General features: G+C 48.1%; 4 protein-coding genes across 4 annotated transcripts; 3 read left to right on the top strand and 1 right to left on the bottom strand.

Annotated features, from left to right (window-relative positions):
• Positions 1-5088: 5088 nt before the first annotated feature.
• On the top strand, positions 5089-7515 carry FSST1_011069 (uncharacterized protein; the record flags this gene model as incomplete). Its single annotated transcript, XM_083234165.1, has 1 exon — positions 5089-7515. One exon carries the CDS (start codon positions 5089-5091, stop codon positions 7513-7515), a length of 2427 nt encoding a protein of 808 aa, XP_083080765.1.
• Positions 7516-9595: 2080 nt separating this feature from the next.
• On the bottom strand, positions 9596-10627 carry FSST1_011068 (actin cortical patch SUR7/pH-response regulator pali; the record flags this gene model as incomplete). The annotated part of the gene is made up of 3 exons (XM_083234164.1): positions 9596-10092; positions 10148-10451; positions 10505-10627. The coding sequence occupies 3 exons, from the start codon at positions 10625-10627 to the stop codon at positions 9596-9598; spliced, it is 924 nt and encodes a 307-aa protein (XP_083080764.1).
• Positions 10628-13704: 3077 nt separating this feature from the next.
• On the top strand, positions 13705-14928 carry FSST1_011067 (glycoside hydrolase superfamily; the record flags this gene model as incomplete). Its single annotated transcript, XM_083234163.1, has 1 exon — positions 13705-14928. The coding sequence occupies one exon, from the start codon at positions 13705-13707 to the stop codon at positions 14926-14928; it is 1224 nt and encodes a 407-aa protein (XP_083080763.1).
• Positions 14929-15688: 760 nt separating this feature from the next.
• FSST1_011066 (Zn(2+) transporter YKE4) lies at positions 15689-17132 on the top strand (the record flags this gene model as incomplete). Its single annotated transcript, XM_083234162.1, has 4 exons — positions 15689-15850; positions 15911-16536; positions 16596-16896; positions 16947-17132. 4 exons carry the CDS (start codon positions 15689-15691, stop codon positions 17130-17132), a joined length of 1275 nt encoding a protein of 424 aa, XP_083080762.1.
• Between the last annotated feature and the right edge of the window lie 4632 nt (positions 17133-21764).

The raw sequence follows: 21764 nt of genomic DNA, 5'->3' as shown, positions 1-21764 counted from the left end.
CACAGCCGCTACGCATGTATCTCGGTCATCCACGTGGCGGAACACCGACACATCACATCCGAACCAGCACGGACCGTTTCATTGCTTTTTTACCTTTCCATCAAAGGTACCCCTGAAACGACCAACAAGTCGTCCTCTTTCCAGTATTGTACGCTGTGACCGTCCAGCCTGTACCTGTACCTGTGCCTGTGCCTGTGCTTGTGCTTGTGCCTGGCAAGGGGGGAGGGGGGAACAGATCTGAAGTTCCGACCAAAAAGCAAAGACTGAACTAAAATCGGAGCACTATTGAAACATCAAGATCGATTGGCTGTAAGGCTTAATCTCCAGAACCGATGTACCCCAATGAAACGCAGCCTCAGGGGACGCCGAAACGTTGGTTGCGCTGCCAATGCCATAATTGACTGGACTGTGACAAAGACTGGAAACTAATTATTAGATGTTGGTTTCTGCCGCAAGAGGTCATGATTCAAGAGGTGCTTTCAACCCGTTGCATAGACCTTGGTTCGGGAGTTGGCCAGAAACCTAGCCTATTGAATCAAGCAACGGGAAGCGACATGCCGTGCAGCTTGCGGTGAAACACAAACATGTCTTTGGTACCTGATTATTGAAAAAATAAGCAGAAAAGAAGTCGTTGCCCCTTCTCCTGCGTGGCTTGACATGCATGGTCCCTTACGGGAAACCTTTCCTTTGGACAGGGAACCCCCGAGTTACAGTATCTGCTAAAGTAATGGAGGGATGGGCCGCCACTTTGTTTCCGCGACGGGCGTCGGGAGCGCTAAGATTCACCTTCCTTTGATGGTGAACAAGGATATCATGTCCTTGCAGCATTAAATTTTGTGAGAGTTTGCTGGCACTCGTCGTCGTCGATAATGTTAAATGGGGTCTGCTAAGATGGATGCCATGCCATAGACTGGAACGAAATGATGTTTCCAAGGATCTTCCTGTGATCTCATCATCTGAAGTGTGTGAAGATGTCACACGATTCAGGAACTGCAGGCATGGGTGAAGTCAAAATCAATCCGTCTGGTCCCTGATTCGCAAGCGATCAAGGCCCGAGCTCCCCGCTTCAACGGTCGCGCGGTTGGATTGCAGGCAGAATATGCAGGATGGGATGCTACTAATGTTAGAGCAAGGTATGTATCTGTAGGAATGTTCCGTAATACAGCGAGTGAATGACTTGCACTGAACAAACTCCTAACAAGACCATGACACGATGGTGTATGACAAGTCGATTGTGAGACGTTGAGAGCCTACTGCTACCACTGTTCGTCAACGTCTGAGCCGAGATTCTGAGACTGACTGACTGAATTTGTTGGCCATTGAGGAAACCTGAATTGTTGCTGAAGATTTGAACCGGGAACTCTGTGCTATGATGACGCTCGATTGTCCATGTTAAGGTTGGATCGACGTTGGAGAGTGGACGAAAACTTGATTCGGAAATAACCCTGTCCATGCTACCATGCCATGTTCCTGGTGGGAAGGCCCATGATTTTCTGACGACTCAGCTCAACTTTGGTGGTGAACTTGCAGTTGCAACTTAGTATTGCAGGGGTTTCCTTTAATACGTACGGCGACTGACGAGATCTGTTGGTTGTGATGCCAGTGCCTGGTATTTCACGAACAGACTTGTCTAAATCTCGGTGATATACGCGAGATATGACGATGGCCAGGTTCCCGAGAGAGCCAAGACAAAGATGAAAGTGGCTAGAAATAAGGCTCAACGATATGCCTCAACAGTCATCATTTCTAAGCATTCGGGTAGCGGATACGAAGGCCCAGACAGGCTCTCAAGAACCCAAATGTCGGGATTCAAGAAAGCAAAGTGTAAAGATCACTGGAATACGAAGAAACACGCAGGAACGGCGTAAGTTGCGTGGGTCTTTGTCTTGTCTTGTCCTGATGCGAGGTACAGCACACAGGTACCGGTACCTGAAAGACGGGACAAGGGTACAATATACTTGGATGTGTTGGTATCGTTTGTCAATTCGATAGATCCAAACTTCAATTGCAACGTGCTATGCACGGGTATTCAACTGGCAGCTGCCGTACGTACAGTACAGCATTATAAAAGCAACACTGCTTTGTCGAATTGGGGGGGAGCCAGCGAGTCGAAGGGACAGAAGAGGGAGAACAAAAACTGCACCGGGTGGTTTTGTGAGACAACTCTACCTAGAGCTAGTCTATAATGCTGGAAAGCAACAGCAAGGGGTGGGGAGGGGGCTTTTTTGGCGTGACAAGCCCGATCGCATGGCAGCGAACAAGATCTTCGGACAGGGCGAGACGATGCCCTTGTGCTTGTGTCTATAGTAGTATTTGTTTATTAGTTGCGGATAGTGCAATGCTTGTAGTCCAGTCAGTAAACCTCACGAGACCAATATTTTGTGATTAGGGATATTTCCCTGAGATTTGGAAATAAAAAAATTCCTGACATGTGCCAGTTGTCTTTCCACTACGAGACGGAAAAGGCGTTTACCTCGATCCTGTCAAATCAGAGCTTCCCACAAAGTCTAAATAAAAAGTAAATTGATGGATGAAATGTGGCTTACAATCGTGGCGAACGGTTGTAGAAGATCGCACACGGATTAGGAGTCCAGCACCGAAGCAAGTCTGTTCCCGTGAGCATACCGTTTTCTTGAATTGGAGGAACGGCAATGCCATTAACTCGTGCTTTCAATATTTTCTTCACACCCCATTTTCCATTCTGATATAAAATTGGCCAATCTAAACATTGGAGGTCAATAAACCATTGGCCAAGAAGGAAAGAGGTCAGGTAAGATGAGACGTGACGTTGACACGAGCTGTGAGTATGTAATGAGCTCCAAGCTCTAGTCAAGTTAACATGTTACCAAGAGGAGACCTGAGAGGGCGACGATCGTCGATGGCTCCCTGCAGATGGAAGATCCGAGGGCCCCATCTTTCTCACGAGCCTTATTAATTATTGATGATGCAAAGCAAGTACTCTCTTGAGTGATGCATGTCAAGACGAATATTATTTCGAGCTCGTGACACAAAGGCATTGCCATTCTGTATGTGCTGTTTGGTTTGTTTCATGCAATTCCTTCAAAAAAAAAAAAAGGCCAAAATAGCATCCGCTACTCCCTACAGAGTTAACGTAGCGGCTACTGGACTGCTAGCTGGGCTGCCAAGACTGTCCAGCCTCTGCTCAGGACACAAATACCGACCAGGGGCTGAACAATGAACAAGGACCTCTGGTCTAAAAAGCATAACCACAAGTAGATCAGCAGAGAGAGAACATCGTATGGACTCATCTCGAATATTTGTAGAGATACTACTGTCAATAACCTTTTATGACTCTGTAGAGATGGATTACTGCTGGTCTTGGCTGCCTCTCAATGTCAGTCATGAATCGTGCCTAGAGTTTCTCCCCGCCTTTTACATCATCTCCATGCCATTGGTACTTCACTCTGGTGATGGCTTTTGGTTTGCTTCCACATAAAAAACAAACAACACCTCCCACCAGTAGATATGCAACGTTGTCCAATAACGGGCGATTCCTCGTTTGTCTTTGTGCCCCTCACCACGGACGGGCAGTTTTGACGAGTCAAGTCGATGACCACCTCCTGCTGCACAATATTTGACTTTGAGATGCGATTCATTCATTCATCCATTCGGGCCCCTCCATCAGGCCAGGTAGATCACGAGAGCTTTGGTACAGTAGCGAGTGGTTCATTGCGTACATGTACATATCAATTGTTGTGCATGTCCCTTCTAAACCCAGCCAAGATGGCTCTCGCTTGTCCTATCCGTGCTCCATTGCTCCATTACGAGTTCCACCAAGTATTGCGGTGTTGGGCTGTCTGTCCCTCTCAATTACGAGACTGCCCGGAAGCACCTAGCCTTAGCCCTAGCCTTAGCAGTAGGCAGAGGAGGTAGCCAGCGCCAGCGTCCTGCCGTCAACTCACCGGCTCCTCTTGGACATTTCCAGTGGGCTGAACGCCACCTCATCAGTACCTACCTAGGTAGTCTAAACGTTCACAAGATAGGTAGGTACAATACTGGAAGTCCCCGCCAGAACCCAAGTACAGGTACAGGTGATACTGGACGTAGCCGGTTGGGTACTGGCATCCATTGACTGCCCTTGTAGCGCTACATATGTACCTCGTAAGTTCGCGCTGCAAGTTCCACTTCCTCTAAGAGAGAGACCCGTTGAAATGGCTCCAGAGTGACGGGACCCTTCCCATTGCCACATTGACAAGGGGGTACCTGGGGGGCTTTTGATCCTCTGGAGGGTCTGAGGTCTGAGGTCTGAGGTCTGAGGGTCTACTAGGGGAAAAAAAGGAGTACGTACCGCACTATAGCGCTTTAGCTTGCGAAGGGACCAAGAAGAAAAACGAGATTCAGTCAGTGGCTGTGGGCCTCTCCCGCCCTTCCTGTGTCTCTGCTCTCGCCGAAACCTGACGTCGACTTCTTCTTTCCCACTCAAACTGCAGCATTTCCCGATCATTCATTGGCCCTGATTCATTCCTTCCCTTCCTTGCCGACCCCCGGTGCCCTGAAAAATTGTCCCGCCCCCGGGAATCCACACGCACGCCCAGTCCCAATCCCAGTCACAGCGCAGCACAAGGTCCAACCAAGCACCTGCTGTTTCTTATACTTACACACTTACCTTAATTACCTAGCATCTGCTCTGCTTCTGCGTCTGCTTCTGCGCTTTGTTGCTTCCTCGAGCACTTGAATCACCACACACCTTTCGCCACGCACCAAACACTCGACAACAACGGCCCACGACTACTTGCATTCTTCTTACATACACAATCACCACTTATTTCGACTGCCACTGCAGCAGCTGTACTTGTCTCATCATCGACAAGATTCCGTTGTCCATCATCCCGTATAGGTAGTTTTTGGCAGCCTTCAAAAGCCCACCAGCGCAGCGAGCCGTTCGATACGACCCTGCAGCTCACATTCGCTTCTCCTGATGACCAGCTTGGTTCGACCGTTTTGACAACTCCACGATGCCCTCGTATATCCGATATAATTTAGACGATCTCGACTGTACACCGGTGACGATAGTGGCCAACCACAACTAGCTTCAGTTTCTCAGTTTTTGGTGACGATATTGGAACCATGGCCCTTTGGCCATTTCGACGCCGGAGTAGCCGCAAGCGCTCCCGCAGCGGCGCTGCTTTCTCAGATGTAGAAGGCGCGCCGCTGCCTCACAACGAAGGGGCTAAAGCTGGGCTGAAGAAGCGACGTACCGAGCCTCCTAAACCTCAACAAGCCACCCGAAAATACAGCTTCTCTCCCGGGCGCCAGGATGACATCCGTAACGAACGAGTCCGAGGTGGCTCACCAACCCCCGAAAGAACCGGCCGAACGATGACTACTGGTAATCTGGAAGGACGTACTGGACTCTGGGACCGCACACCCACATTGCGTCCTACTCGTCAAGCAACAAGGAAACAAAAAACCAAGAGGAGGAAGGAAGATCGTAACAGGGAGGCCGAAATCAAGGCAATGAGTAACTTTGTGCCTGTCCGGCCTGCTACTGAGCAATGGAATTCTGGCAGGCCCATGAAGAGGGACTCTAAACGGTCGAGAACCAGCAGGTTTGGCAAACAGCGAGCTGGACGTGACTCCGACATCTCTCTCCCCGTACCAGGCTCAATCCACTCCAGTTTCTCATCCGACTCGGAGTTGGGTTCATACAGAGTGTCCGCTCTTGCTGCTCTTGCCCCACGACCGACGCTTCGCTATACACCAAATGCCCGGTGGACGGCACCTCATTTACCAACACCTCACAGACAAGGATCATTGAGAAAGAAGCTCCTCGAACAAGAGTCGATTCCGGAAGAGAATACGGGGTCACATAGGCGTATCGATTCTTTTGCTGACGACCTTGACGCCCGCGATCTCAGGGAACTCATGGAATTAGACAATCGACGACGGGAGTTCAAGAAGCAGAAGGAGAGACAAAGGATGGAACGACGTATTACACGACGAGCAGAAAAACAACAGGAGGACGACATTCAGGCTAGGAAGGCAGGCACACCTCCGCCACAGAATCTCGAGCGAGGCGTCTTGGGCCGTGAGCTGGTTGGCCTAGGAATCGAGCCCGCCTCTGCTGTCGTAGTAGATACCAAGCCTGAAGATCCGGAGCCCATGGATATAACTGATGATGAGAAAGAACCTGAGTCTGCTACGAGGGCGGAGGAAACCCTCCACCACGCAGATACAGTTACTTCTGAACAGCCAGCACCTATGGAGCAAGTTGTCACAAAAGATACCTCCTCCATACGGCCACCGTCAGAGGTGGGAAATGTTTCGCCTGGTAACAGATTTTCCGATCTTTTGCGATCAGCCAAATCACGATCGAGGTCAACCATTCGATCCGATCGAGACCGGATGGTGTCTCCTCCCCCGGAGACAATTGACGAGGAGGACGTTCATGTTCCAAGACAAAACTCCTACCACTCCGATAGCAGTAAAAACGGGTTTGCCTCTATCAAGGCATTCCTACGAATTGGCAGTAAGCGACAACGACACGAAGGACCATCGTCTTTTGCCAATACTTCTCGAGAAGAAATGCAGGCGGCGGCAGCCCAGTCAAGAGCACAGGCTCAGGCCTACGCCCTCGCTAAGCTCGAGGGTGAAGACTCACCGAACTCTTCGGGTGTTAATTACCTATCTCGAAAGCCTAGCACCGGCGCTCCAAAGAGGACCCGATCTCGCTTCCGGGAGGATTTGCCTGAGATGCCTCTATCCCCACCAGCTTCACGCGTTCAATCCCCTGAAGCTGAGCCCCCAATGCCTGTTCTCACTGAACAAAAGATCCGCGAAATGGAACAGCTGCGTTCCATCGGTGTACGTTACGACACACCAACGTCAGGCCACCGGTCTATCGAGACCAATCGCCTCACACCGTCAACAATGGAACGGGTTCATGTTTCGCCATCTCCTGAGGCTGGCATGTCTATGTCACTTGCATCTATTGATTCTGAGGGTTCGTGGCTTTCAGGAAACGTTGACAGCCGACGTGCCGCGATACGTGACAGCATCCGACGTGCCAATCAGCGCGAGCAAAACGAAAACAACATTGATTCCCCAACCAACAGCACGGACGAAGACCTCGGGATCGTTGAGGATGATTATATGACTAGGCTCACCCCTCGAAAATCCTCAAACCCTGATATAATGGCGCGCCGTTCTGAAGAAGGACGCCCTAGCAGCGATGAAGAAGAGCTCGCGGACGACGGGGAGATGAAATGGGGAGCAGTTGGCTCCCAACCCAAGGTGGTGCATAGGTGGACTATGAAGAGCCACGAGGGTCTTCTTGAAATCGAATCTGAGGAAGAAGAGAGCCCAACATCACCCATTTCCCCATCGCAAGAGCTTGCCAATGTCCAGGACGCTAGAAGCGTTAATCTAGGCAGAGGTCATGTACGCAACTTCAGCGCTGGGAGCGCAAAACTACTCGATATCACTCCCCGAGCATCTGTTGATGCCAGAGGGAGCTCAGAAAGGCGAGGAAGCCACGTCCTACCAGCTATTTGAAAGCCGAGCTAAGGTTTAACCGTTCCAGAAGAAGAGTCCCCTGCAGCATTAATCACCGTCAATTCGACACATCACACTCCTTTCATTTCCTTACTGTCTCAACTGACCTCAGTCACTCCTTACCCATTTCCTTATCACTTATCAACAAAAACCAAGAAACTCTTAAAACATGGGAAAACACAAAAAAAGCGATGCGGACTCTTCTTTTGATAACGAAAAACATTTAGAACTGCTTACTATATGGCTGGTTTGGGCGTACGATTCGCTCTTGATGTATTACACGACCTTGATGACCACGGCGCATTCCGAGTTCCTTACTAGGATTTCTTTTCTCGACTACATATACCGCAACTTTTGATACCCCGCGTCGACGGCCAGTTTGAGAGTACTGGAAGACTCGACGCGTTTGATTTACCACTTATTAGTGAGGGAGCTAGCATCCCTTATCCGGACCCTTTTCGTGCACAAAAAGCACAGTCATTCATTGGGAAGCCGGTACTGATTTCCTTGTCTGTGCGATGAGGAGACCATTTTGCTTTCTATTAGCCTGGGTTTATGGGAGGCGGGGAAAAGGGGTTTGATTTGAGCAACTGGGATTTGCTTTTGCATTCAGGTCCAGACACACAGCCTGGTAGCCTGGCATCGAGCTAAGCGCGAGAGTGGTTTACTGCATGAAATAATAGATATCTTGCGATGGCACACAAACATCAATAGATAGCGTGAGGTGGGCAAAGTCGATGATCGGCTTGCACTTGCCCACTTCAAGGGAGGAAGATATAGATGCTTGTAAGCTGATGGGTTAATTGACCAAATCGAACAACATCTTAAGATTAAAAAAGTTGTTTCACCGTGCATCAAGTGATTTGATAAGATTATGCTTAGTCCACGTGAAGCGCATGATGAAAGACGCCCGGCAGTTGAAGATGAACGTCTGATCACCATGGTTCCTGGGAACTAGCTTGGCCGCTAGGACTGTAGAAATTACCATAGCATAGTGTTCCTTAGTGAATAACACTTACTAGATAGATGGTACGAGGGGGTCTTGAATCAAGAACTACATTAAGTTTACTAGTTACAGTGATATGTTGTGAAAGGCTGAATCGACGTTGTTGATACTAGTTGTAGGTGCTGTTTCAAGAATGAAACGAGTCGGCTCCGAGATAAAGGTCGAGTGAAAGCAATTAACGAACAAGTTTACTTGGAAATTTGAGCAAGTCGGTGAACTAAACAGCCCTTGTTTGAATGAGGCTTGCCACAGCTGTTATTAGGTTCAAGAAAAAAGCACAATAGTCATGATAGGAGAATATCGAAGTGTCAGTACAGTTCTGGTGGGTTTCCCATAACCCTTACTCACTAAGCAAGTCTATCTTTTGTTAAGCACTCTAGATTAGAGGCATGTCACAGTCAATGAGAGATGCAGGATATATCTTACTGCCGTGTCTGATAATTGGGTGACATATCCCTAAGGATATTGGCGCCCTTCCCTGCATGGTCAAATCCTCAGTGAAACAATAGAACCAGAGTCTCTCGAAATCCTGGGAGTGGGGCTGTGCAGTCTTCTCGTTATATAGACGAGGTTCTCATGGTATAATTCACAGTACAATATTGTTTCATGAGCCCGAGTACGACTCTGGGGTTCTGTAACTTTCTGTGATGGGCATATATCCGTTGTGGACGTCAGTTGCATTATGATGCATGTGGCTCGTCCATTACTGGCGATCTTGCAACCCTGCAATATCCAAAAACTTGTTTTATTATGCCACTGCTAGAAGTCAAAAACGTGTGTATTCTTTCTGGATTATACATAATTGTTGCTCACATCGTGTACTGCAAGTATTGACGTACAGGAGTAAAATATTGGATAGGCCTGCTATCTATTACTATCAGAAATATCTATATATATATGTCGTTCTCTTAATCTGTGTAATAAAGAAAAAAGACGAGTCATTCTGTGTGATTGCAAAAGGAAAGTAAAAAACGCTTTGGTATCATAGTCGCGACCCCGTTCTGGTTAACAAAAACCAATCATCAATCCATCAGTCTAGTTGTCGTAAATTTCCAAATTCTTCTCCGTCTTATTTTAGTAGCTGCCCTTGCGAGGCTTCCACTCTCGCTTCCTCTCACGTCGCATGAGGCAGAGATGCACAAACCAGTAGATGGCTGCAGCGATCATGAGAGCTGCAGCGGCCCAGGTCAAGCCAAGGAACTTGTTTCCGATAGAAGCGGAGATTCCAACGTCGTCGCCAACGTCATTGAGCTTGTCGACGCCCTTCTTGCCAGCCACAGTGACGAGGATGCTGGAAACAAGGAGGACAAGAGCTGCCAAGCTGGCGATGATAAGGTTGACGGCGTTGACACCGCGACGGGAGAAGAGGAAGAAGGCGGCCAGGGAGGCGAGCATAGCGAGGCCAGAGAGTCCAACTGCAATGACGTACAAGACGAATGTGGCAAGAAGAGCCTTGTTGAGAAGGTCAATAGAGTCCTGGATGTCATCGGGCCAGTTGATGTCTGCAAGGCTCAGATCAAAGGGTCCGACTGAGAGTTGCTTGTCGAGCATTTCAGTAAGATTGAATCGTTCTAAGAGGGTTAGATACTGTCGCCGTAACCACTATTAGGGTTGTGTGGTACTTACTCTCTGGTGCAGAGTTGGTACATTCGGTCACGTTGTAACCAGCACCAGGGTTCGTGGCATTGGGCTTGTATTGCCCATCGCATGTAGCCATAATATGGATCGAGTACCACTCAGAGATGCCAATCGTATCGGCCAACTCGTCGGCGATGTCACCGGTGACATCGTTGATCTTTCCTTTGATATCGTCCTTGACTTCGTTCCACTTGCCCTTGACCGCGCCAAAGATTCCATCATCTTCGTTGTCGTTGGTAGAAGCACTGCTGTCTGTATCAAGGACATTATGACCGATCATGGAAGTGTTGAGCTGGGCTTGTTAGTATGCAAGTATTGGTGTCTGAAGGGTTGTGTAAGGCTTACTCGAGCGACGGAGTACTCCTCCATGAATCCTTCTTTATGGCCGGCAAAGAGACATAGCATGGAGAGAATGAAGGCCACCAGGGATAGCACCATGGGGAAAAGAACGAAGAACCTCGATAACATGGTTGCGGTTTGTGAACCGTGATATTACAGTATGATGTTTTTGGTGGTAGAAAGGGGATAGAGAAGTGAGATATCTCTCCAAGTATAGATAGAGTATGTATGTCAAGTTAAGTAAATATAGATAAATGAACGTTTGGTAAAAGGGCTGACGTTGGCGGTGATGGAGGCTGGGGATATATAACTTAGTTTAGCACGTAGCTAAGTTTTAAGTACTAAACCCTGGACACCAATGATGCAACAAGAGAAGAGCGAAAAATCAGTGCACGGCCCAGACAACCATGATTCGCGAAAAAGACATCTTTTAAAGACATGTACCAAGAACCAGAGAATCAGACGCCAAGTCGGTGTTCTGGGGATCTCTGTATGAGCGCATCGCCTTGCAAATCATGACCTTAAACAAAGACCACTTCCGAAACAAGCCAATCAGAGACCAAGCGCTTGCGTCACTGACCCTTTGATACAGGGGTTCGCTTTGTTTCTTTTCTTGGCTGGGAAAACCGGTTCTGCAGGGATTCAACGTCAGCCACTCAACATATCAACAGTGAACGCGTGTGAAACATGTAGAAAAGTGGTTAGATGGTGGGCTGCCAGGTTTGCTTAATCATCGATGTTTCTATGTTTGTACTGTTTAACGAAAGAGGCCTCTTCAATCTCGTATTTGGTGCATTGTTGATGGTGGATTCTTTAATGGGGATGATTCTATTCAGAGATGGACCCTGAACATCTCAATTTAGAGTTAGCCATGCACGCGACTTCCTCACAGTACACGCGGCTGAGGCTTGCATGCCGCTTGCTCTTTCCTAGGTTTGAGTTTACACATGAGGTTGGTTCCTGCCTCTACCTTCATACCTAAGGGGAAAGAACCAATCGTTCTTCTCTCTGGGGCAGCCTCGACTAGCAAAGCAAGTCTTTACTCACCATCATCGATATTATCATCTCTCTACAACCTTGTTTATACTCTCTAACAATCTCTTCTCAACAACCAAGAGCGGGTCATCTGCTCATTCATCCGGTTGGCTTCCGTAGCTCAGTTGGTTAGAGCGTCGTACTAATACTTCATTCCGAGTGTTCGGTGATGCGAAGGTCTCAGGTTCAAGCCCTGGCGGGAGCAATCCCAATGCCTCCTGGATGTTTCTTTTTGTTCATTTTTGTTTGGTATATACCGTTCTCGTGAAGCTTACTTAGCCTGTTGTCGAGTGACGATCCTTACTTGTCTATTTATTCGGTGCAATGATAAAGGTGCGTTGTCAGTGGTCAAAGTTATGGCGATGATAGATTTGTATTACAAAACTACACCAGCCATGCTGTGTTATCGCACCAGGTACGACATGATCCAGATAGCGTTCTCCGTCTAGTAGAATTGACGAAAGCCTCGTTATTTTGCAAGTAGTCTTAGACTTTGTACTTTGGTGTACAGATTTAAACCGAGTCTGATGGTACAAAGTCCGAGATCACCGTAATTACAGCTTTCTCGAACTACCCTGGATCGACCGATCTGAAAACCTAACCAAGACAATGAATACCAGGAGACATACGGAGTACCCTCAGATATTATCGACTTGGTTGGGAAATGTCTCAATAGTCTACATTCGATAATACTAAAAACAACACGAAAGTACGATCGAGACTACCTTAGTAACTAAAAAGAGTGTTGCGCTTGTCTGCGGTCCACGTTGACATTGACCCACGTGTGACGAATACAGAGATAGAAAAATGTCGCACAGCTATAAAAAAGAGTTAGACATTTAGTTACAACTTACATGTAGCTCTTACTCAGCTGAAGATGGAAGTGATACTTGACTCGTATTTCATTATCTTCTGTCCACTCAAAGAAACGCCTTGACGCCTCATCATGCCATCAACTGAGCTTGTGGTCCAGACGACTGTACCATACATGATAGATAGACATTGAGAAGCACATAGGGTGTCCTGTTGTTTTCTCACATCAGAGGGTTTCCGTTGCTCTTTATTTTCGAATTCAGAAGCTACATAAGATCTTCAAATATAAGAATTATTTATTCCTAATCCCTGCCATCTCTAGCCGCCAAACCTCACGAGCCGCCTGTCAAGCTATTCCCTCTTGTTAGTCTCACTTGCCAAGACGCGGAGAACATCCCTGGAGCCCTTCTTTCCCGAGGTAACAATCATTGCTTGATAAATTGAGTGAGTGATTGGTGTTGCTATTTTCAGACTCAGCTACTGTATCTGTGGTCGCTGTGCAGACGAGCTTCCATTCCATAGACATTAACTTGACTCAGTTTTATTCTCACAATTCCCTCACACATGATAAACTTTTACGTTGTTTACTTGCAGTAGAAAAAACGGCCTTACAACGATTTAACGGCTCTTTCGGCAAAACTCGTAGACTTGGCTGGATTGACTTTTTGTAGCGTGGATCGGATATCCACGAAGGCGAACCTAACTGTACGGATACACACTTTTCACTTACACGACACTCCATCATCACACTGTCTTTGACCATACATCTTGGGCTCTTAAACACAGTGCATTGGAAGTGACACCTCCCAGATCGGGTTCAACCGTTCAGGAAAAGATCTTGCTACTTAGTTTTGTTCTCTTTCTTTCTTATCCCGTAGGTGGCGTGTTAGACTTTTCCTTTAAAATCTATGACTTCTTCTAAACTAGTTCCATGGATGGAAACTACCTCAACGACTAAGAGCCAGTGTCTTGTGTGACTTCTGGCGAACATGTATCGCCACTAGTTTATGGGACTCAAACTGTTGGGAAGCTGAGTATCTCCCATGTACTCCTGGGGAAAAGTCTTGCATCGATCGGGGCTTTGCGTGAGTGCGTGCGTGTACCTGCATGTGTAAGCAGTCTGTATTCGTTGTCCCGTCGCCTCCATTCATCTGCTGGATCAGATTCTTAATAATAAGACATTGTTTCTCTAATTCTTGTTGTTTTTCAATTCCTTACCCTCTTCATCTTGTGTGCTCTTATTATTTATTCTCTGTTCCCACAAGGATATACATTCGTTAGTAGTCCAAGTTCTCTTATCAAGGCATTTTGCATTATATCTGTTACAACTTAATATCACCGTCCACATACAATTCATCATGCCTTCCATCAACAGCCTTCTTATCATGGCTGCTGCCGCTGGCTCGGCCAGCGCTGCGTTTCAGGGCTTCAACTATGGCTCTACCTTTACAGACGGCAGTGCCAAGGCTCAATCCGACTTTGAGAATGAGTTCAACACTGCTGCTGGCCTTCAAGGTACTGACGGTGCTTTCACCAGCGCTCGTCTCTACACTATGATCCAGGGTGGCACACCCAACCAACCCATCTCTGCCATCCCCGCCGCTATCAAGACCAAAACCAGTCTCCTCTTTGGTCTTTGGGCCTCTGGCAATGGCTTCGCCAACGAGATTGCCGCCCTAAAGAACACTGTCGACCAGTACTGCGACCAGCTCGATGGCCTTGTCGCTGGTATCTCTGTTGGAAGCGAGGATCTCTACCGTATCTCGCCCACTGGTCTCAAGAACGACGAGAACCCCGGCGCCGACCCTGACGTCCTCGTCGACTATATCAAGCAGACTCGCAGCGCTATCAAGGGCACTTGCCTTGAGTCTGTCCCTATCGGTCACGTCGACACATGGACCGCTTACGCCAATGCGTCCAACAACGCTGTGATTGAGGCTTGTGACTGGCTCGGTATGGATGCCTACCCTTACTTTGAGGACACCAAGAACAACCCTATCTCCGAGGGCGCAAACCTCTTCAAGGCCGCCTGGAACGAGGTCAAGGCTGCTGCCAAAGGCAAGGAGATCTGGGTCACTGAGACCGGATGGCCTGTGAGTGGAAAGACTGTTGGCAAAGGTGTTCCGTCGCTCGAGAATGCCCGAACATTCTACGAGGATGTCGGCTGTCCTATGTTTGGAGACATCAACGTCTGGTGGTACACTCTCCAAGATTCCGCCCCTCAGACTCCCAACCCCAGCTTTGGAGTTATCGGTTCTGATCTCACCGAGAAGCCCCTTTACGATCTCAGCTGCAGTTCTGCCAGCAAGAAGGGTACTCTGGTCAGCCGCAGTGACGACAAGTCTGACAATGTTGAGCACTACTTTGTGAGCCCTTCCTTCGCAGCCAACAATAAGAACGGAACTATCCCTGTTGTGCCTGCTGGGACTTCCACTACTTTGGTGCCGACCCCTTCTTCCACCTCTAGCACCGGTACTGGTGCCGGATCTCAGACTACTCCTGTGCCTGGTAGCGGTGCCCAGCAGCTCAACTCAATGGGCGCTGCTGCTGTTGCGGTTATCCTTGCCGCTGCTTTGCTATGATAGTATGGGGACTTTGAAATGATTTATGGTTTTTGAAAATAGATTATGAATTTAGTAACGAGCATATGGGTTAGGACGTACATAGGACATGAACATATAGATGAACATGAGCATATATTGCTTTATTGATTTATCATAATACTTGCGTGCCATATCCGTGGTAATACTTGAATAGCAGCGAATGAAGTAGTTATCAACCATGGAATAAAACATATTGATAATTTCACCTATGATTTGATCTATAAAGGGAGATGTTCAAGGGCGATAATAGTCGCATGACCTCTTGTATCTAGAAAAGGGTCTCGGAATGTAGTCGCCGGATGACAGGTAGACAAACTGGAAGTTAGAGACCTAGGTTAGGTCAATTTAACAGGGAGTCAGCTTTGGAGCTCCCCCTGCATTAAGTGGATGCTTCAGCCCTCAGAGCTGGGGAGAGTATCTTGATTGGTTCAAAACTCACTTGGCGTCCGAAAGCCCCCTCCCCCTGGCCTAGTCTCGATCTACCAAACAACTGGACTGAACTACTACTCTAGGAATTCATCCCCGTTTTCCAGCTTCAACTTTGACTTGACCCATCACAAGTCGAGTTGAGCTGTGAATATTCAACTTCGAATTCTCACCATTCTTTCACGGCAGTGAAAGACTATATTCCACTTCTTCTCTCTCTTTTCGTGTTTCTCACATACGCTTCTTTTTGTGGAAGCTTATAATCTGTCCTGTTTGTAAAGGACAGATATAGCTACCTAGCTAAGTAGCTACCATGGCGCTCACTCGCAAGAGCGTCGTTTGCTCGGCTTTCTGTCTTGCTCTTCTTGTCGGTCTCGCATACGCCGGCCATGGCCATGATCACCACCATGCAGAGGCTGTTGCCGGTGTCAACACCGATAACATGAGCCTCGACGAACTTGATACTCAACTCCAGGTACGCTGGAGAGCTCTCCCTCGGGGAAAAAACACCATGTGCTGACATCAATTCCTATAGACTTGTCCCATTGTCCAGCAACTCAACTCAGCCAAGCATGCCCATCATGCCGCCGCTCCTTCGTCGTTAACCGCGCGTGCCTTCGCTGTCCTTTTCCCTAGCTCTCCTGCCGTCAACGCTCTCCTCGCGACCCTTTACATCTCGGGCCCTCCCAACTTCCTCCTCGCCCTCTGCCCGACCAACATTGACCCTGCTTCTCTATCTGTTATGGTTGCATTTGCTGTTGGAGGTCTTCTTGGTGATACTCTGTTCCATCTGCTCCCTGAAATCTTTGTTGGTGAAGACCATGACGCGGCTGTCAAGTTTGTGCTCGTTGAGCCTAACCGCAACCTTATTCTTGGATTGGGTATCTTGGTGGGTTTTATGACCTTTGTCGCAATGGACAAGGGTCTTCGAATTGCCACGGGCGGAGCTGGTCATGACCACTCCCACGGACATGGCGATACACACGCCCACTCCCACAGTGAGGATAAGGCTATCTCTTCGGGTGTTGATGCCGCAGACAACGTCGTCAAGTCTCGCAAGAAGGCCAACGAGGACAAGGGCGCTGTTGTTGCCAATACGGTTGATAAGCCTGAGAAGGAAATCAACCCCAGTGTTAAGCTGGGTGGCTACCTGAACCTCATGTACGTTGCCGAATTTTGTGGCTTTGTCTTATCGTAACCCTTGCTAACAAAGCATAAAGTGCCGACTTTACTCACAACATCACTGATGGCTTGGCCATGTCTGCCAGTTTTTACGCCTCACCTACCATTGGAGCTACCACCACCGTCGCAGTCTTCTTTCACGAGATTCCTCACGAGGTTGGCGACTTTGCACTCCTCATCCAGTCCGGCTTTTCCAAGCGAGCGGCCATGGGTTCGCAGTTCATTACCGCCATTGGAGCTCTTCTCGGAACTTTGATAGGTATTGCTATCCAGGAGTTTGGAAGCCCTGACAGTGATGTTCCCATGGGTCGTCACGATGGTATCTGGGGAACCAGTCTTGTAAGTCCAACAATGACTTTTCTCGACAATTAATTGCTAATTTATGACAGACCTGGGGCGATATGCTTCTCCCCTTCACTGCCGGTACGTTCCTCTACGTTGGAACTGTTGCCGTCATTCCTGAGCTTCTCGAGACTGGCCCCAACAAGGCCAAGGAGTTCAAGAACATGATCATCCAGTTCTCAGCCGTCGCCGTTGGTGCTGGCATCATGCTGTACATTTCTTGGCACGATTAGAGCATATGTGATTACAGTGTAAAAATTTGAGTGTGTTTATGGATAGATGAGCGGTTGTGTAGACGCGAGCATTGAGATATCATGATTTTGACCGGCGTCGTTCCGATAGATGTCTTTACAGCATGGGAAAAGAGTGATATCAAAATACAGTTAAATTGGTGCAGTGTTTGGCACAGGATAAGGGCCATATTCCAACCTTGGGTTCAGGTGATATTTTACTTGACGTTACTTCTTGGCTACCAATCTTCCTTGTCCTCCCTTGCATGAGACATACATAAGCATACGTTGCCGTCAAACACCATCTTCAGGTTAAAAGGAAAGCACTGAAGCTTAGACATCATCATGACATCGTTAAATTAATACTCTCGTCATACAAAGTGGCTCCCGGATATATCCAAGGCTTGACATGGCCCGAGAGCAGCAAGCTCCAAGCGTATCTTGTACTGGGTGGTCCTTGTATAAAGCGCACTGTCACCATGGAGCTCTGTATACATGTCCATGCTTAGACGTTGCTGGTCAAGAATCGAGTGTGGTTGGTGGATTTGTCCAGGCGGCTACTTATTCACAGAAAAGTCAACGGGGATCGGCTGAGCCGATAATGACAATAACGCGTCATCACCACTTCTTACCAGATAATAACGAGTTATCTTTGCAATATACGAGATTTACGAATGGTAACCGCAGGTCTACAATATATCGACCGCGTGAGGTAGTTAGATGCTTGGAATGGAAGACTCGACCAATAGGTTCAGGGTAGGCATATTTGGGTCCAGATGATATTATTAGAAACAGTTGACAAGAAAGAATGCGATTTGGCCAAAGATCTTGAGAATGACTGGATGGCCACTGTCTCGTCTCATTCGCGTTTCGGTCGGTATAATGGATACATCGAGTGACTTCTCCTTCCTTCAATGGAGTTATACACTAAGCACTCCTCATGGTACATGTTATGTATCAGAAAATTTGGCCTCCAAGCTTTGGGGTACAGAAATAAGCGGCCCAAGAAGTCTGATCTTGGTAGCATAAACTGACCTACTAATTTCGTCTCTTATATTCCCAGTGGCCAATTTTTCTGATACCCTGAACACACTAAATATTTAATTGGTGATAGCATCATTGCAGTGGACGATCACCAACCCCACAAGCTAACAATCTTCACCTACAAGAGCCACTGATCAACATGGACGACAGTACCTGACTTGAGCCTCATTCCATTAATCAGCAGCACCGCTTATCAATGTTATCAGATCAACGAAATAAGCCTTTCTGCTCGGCAGCAAGACATCAAAGCAACCAATGGTAGACAAAGCACGAGCCCCAGTGTGGCCCTTGGACCCCTAAAAAGGTACCTCAGGCATGAGCCGAAAGCTTTCATGCACGGCGGCTATATCCATACCTTGCCTTCCCATACAATCCTTACAGTTAACATGTGGATCGCGGGTGAGCGACGCAACGCATCACCATCTGCTAAGGTGAAAGTTTCGTTAGTGCGTGTAGCAAGACATGGGTGTTTCCTTTCAATGAGCTTCATTCCGCTATCCGGTTGTGGATATCTCATTTTGGTAGGTATCCGGCACTATTGAGTGTCATGAGAAGATAGAGTAAAAGTGTCAATAGATGAGACCAGGTAGGGCCATGAATGGAGCAGCCAAAAAATCATTTGCCGTGTAATAACACCGTACAGGGCAGTAGCAGTGGAGTTTCAAGGTGCTTCTTCGGGATCATGATCCAGGCAAGAAACCGTACACGTCTGGGTTTGCGTTGAATGTTGGTTTCTGTTTCCATGAGTGGCCACAACAACTGCTCGCCGTAAGCTGAGCATGGCAAGAATGAAATGTCGTGATTCAAAGGAACGTGGAGTTCAGATTCACAGGTGAAGCCACTCGTACCGAGATGTGGGCATTCGCTGCCAGTGATGGCTCTTGGCTTCCTAAACAAACCAAGTCTAGGTGGATTGTTCCCACTGACACAGTGGGTCAACGCAACAGGATTTTCAGGTCTGCTGAGCCTAATGAGGCCCGAAATGCCTTGCCAATGGAAAGAGAAATTTGACTATCGCGAGAAAGGACAAAATGTTAATATTGGACATGGCTCGATAGCCCTCAATGTGGGTAATGAGAATGGGCACAAAGAGATGAAGAGGTGGGATAGAAAATGAACAGGAGACAGGGAAAAAAGAGGAGAGGCGTGTACCGAGTCAAAATTTGCCTCACCGACTTGAGATAGAGCTGGAAAAAGCGAAGTTTTAGAGGGGAGAAACTGGGTATCCTGTATGCCGTATAACCACGGATGGACGTTGCCGTGTTGTTTCAACTATCGTGAGATTTGGCTCTTGGTGTTTTGCTCGACCAAAAACATTCGATCAGCAGCATGAGTGTGCCTGGCCAAAAGGAGAAGGGATGCAAGGGCCGCTAGCCAACCAACTGACACGGTGGGCATTGGCGTCGTGAGACGGTGAGGAGATCTTCCTCGGAGGCTAGCACGCATCTCCAGTTCTGTAGCCTCAAAACCTTACTCAAGCTGCATAATAGCGGGTTTACAGTAGCGTGGCGGGTATACCCAGATGCATCAGACTCACAGCGTTTCCGCTTTGGAACACTTCACAAAAGTCCACCGGGCCTGAGCTTACTTCCCCGTGTTGCTGATTGAAGTTTGCGTTGCCGTTGGCGTTGCTCCCCGCAGTTGACACGATCTGCTTTGGTTTTCTTCGGCCATGATCTTCCTTGTGCATAGTGCATCACAAACGGCTGTGAGTGCCCATAATTACTGTTACAGTTTCCTTGATTTGCGTCGATTGCATAGAAGGACAATGTGGGACAGTGGAATGTTCCCCCGGAAAGAAGACGCACGTCTAGTTGTGAGATTTCCTCTTTGGATGATATCGGGGGCATGGCAGCAATGGCGAACCGAATTTTTCTTCTCCATCAAGCCACTGGTCCTAAAACAGAGCACGTTGTAGGCGCTTCGGCCACTTGTGTCAACGGCATGGCCGTCAGAAATCGGTCATTGGGGGTGGCATCGTCTAATCGTGATGGCCAACTGATGGTGGGAGGGGCAATTGGAGAAAGAAGAAAAAAAGCCCAGTTCACCGAGGAGAAATGCGACGAGAAAAGGGAGGGAGGGAGGGTCTCGACTGGGGGGTGTAGCAGTCGAACAGGTAACAATAACACGTTCAAGGGAAGGATGAGGAAGACGGAAACGAAGCCTACGATGCGTGACGAGGCGCTGCCACGCATCGTGTTGACTGGGTCTTGTCACTCGAGTTGACTCGGGGTCTTCTGGGGTCGAAACTATGGTGCCCTATCCCCAGGCCAGGCAACGCGACACCGGCTGGTACCCAGACTCCATCTCCAAAGCTTATCCTGCACGTTTGGTCCTGACAGGGATAAGTTTGGCTTTAGTCCTGAGGGGAAGCGAAGCTATTCTATCTGCATTTCGACAAACAGAGACAGAGTCAGGCAGGAACAAAAATGAGTTGAGCTAGCTGGGCCGACTCCAGGTTCTCGAACCGGGCACAGACGTCGAAACGGTTAAACGCAAGGGGACCCCTAGCTTGTCGAATGAGTAGGCCAGATCAAACGAGGAATTGTTGTAGGAGCCATCATGTAATGGGAATTCGAAATATGCGACTCTCCCCTGTTTTGTCTAGAACACGACGACCGCCGACTGACCGGCCACGTTGATTCTCACGATGCTTCCTTACCCTAGCCCAGCAACGGAAATGGGGACGGAGAAGGGGACGGGAAGCGGCAAAAAGGATCTGGTTCTCGTTCTGTAATCAGCTGAAGCGCTTCAGTTCTGACCGCCGGTCTACGGCATTTCCACCGATGAGATGATAGCATCGGTCGTTTGCCCAGAGACGAGCGATGGTATGTGTCAGGTTGATTTGTTCTTTCTTTCTTTCTTTCGGTCAGGCGAGTCTGGGGATAATTTTCTTTGGTGTACCCTAATCCGCCTGTAGGGGTTCATTCTCCAAGCCGAACGCCGCCTGTGGATTGGCCTTAATTGCACGCAGATGGCAAAACGTGGGGAATCATGAAGTCATCAAACTCCAGTCTCTTCCCCGGTCTGCACGAGTTAACCGTCATGATGAAAGGATCAAGAGCGCAAGCCAAGGAAGTCATCAGGAATTGACCATCATTAGTGACGTGCCCCGATCTCGATAACCATATTGTGTTTCCATTTTGGTGACAAGTTTGAGGAATAGAATCTCCGGGCCATGGTTTGTAAGGGTGGGAGGATCTCTGTCTAGGTTATGAGGCTCTTGGTGGCCGGGCCGGCTGACAGAAAATGCTAGAACCATGCAACACATGCATGGAAACCAAGAAAGAAGAATGAACTGAATTGTACCTTGCAGTTAGTCTATGTAAATCCGATGTGTCGGCTTTGAACTCGGAGCAAAAACTTGTCGAGCCATGATGGTGACTTTGTAGCGGTGGCAGCCGAAATAGACACCTAAACAAATACTTCCGTTGACCGGTTGATAGGGATCACGAACACGTTTGAAAATGGGGATCGAGCTCACAGAAGTGTATTTGCATTAAATGGGAATGAAAAGATAAAGATGTTTGAGATTGTATATTTTGATGTGGTAATTTCAATTTCACTTACAAAGAGAAACATAGGTAGTCA

The sequence above is a fragment of the Fusarium sambucinum genome, chromosome III, assembly GCF_050947815.1.
Source record: "Fusarium sambucinum isolate potato_lamoka chromosome III, whole genome shotgun sequence".
Taxonomy (NCBI): Eukaryota; Fungi; Ascomycota; class Sordariomycetes; order Hypocreales; family Nectriaceae; genus Fusarium; species Fusarium sambucinum.
Note: the sequence above shows the minus strand (reverse complement) of the source record. Positions and strands in the feature narration are given on the sequence as shown.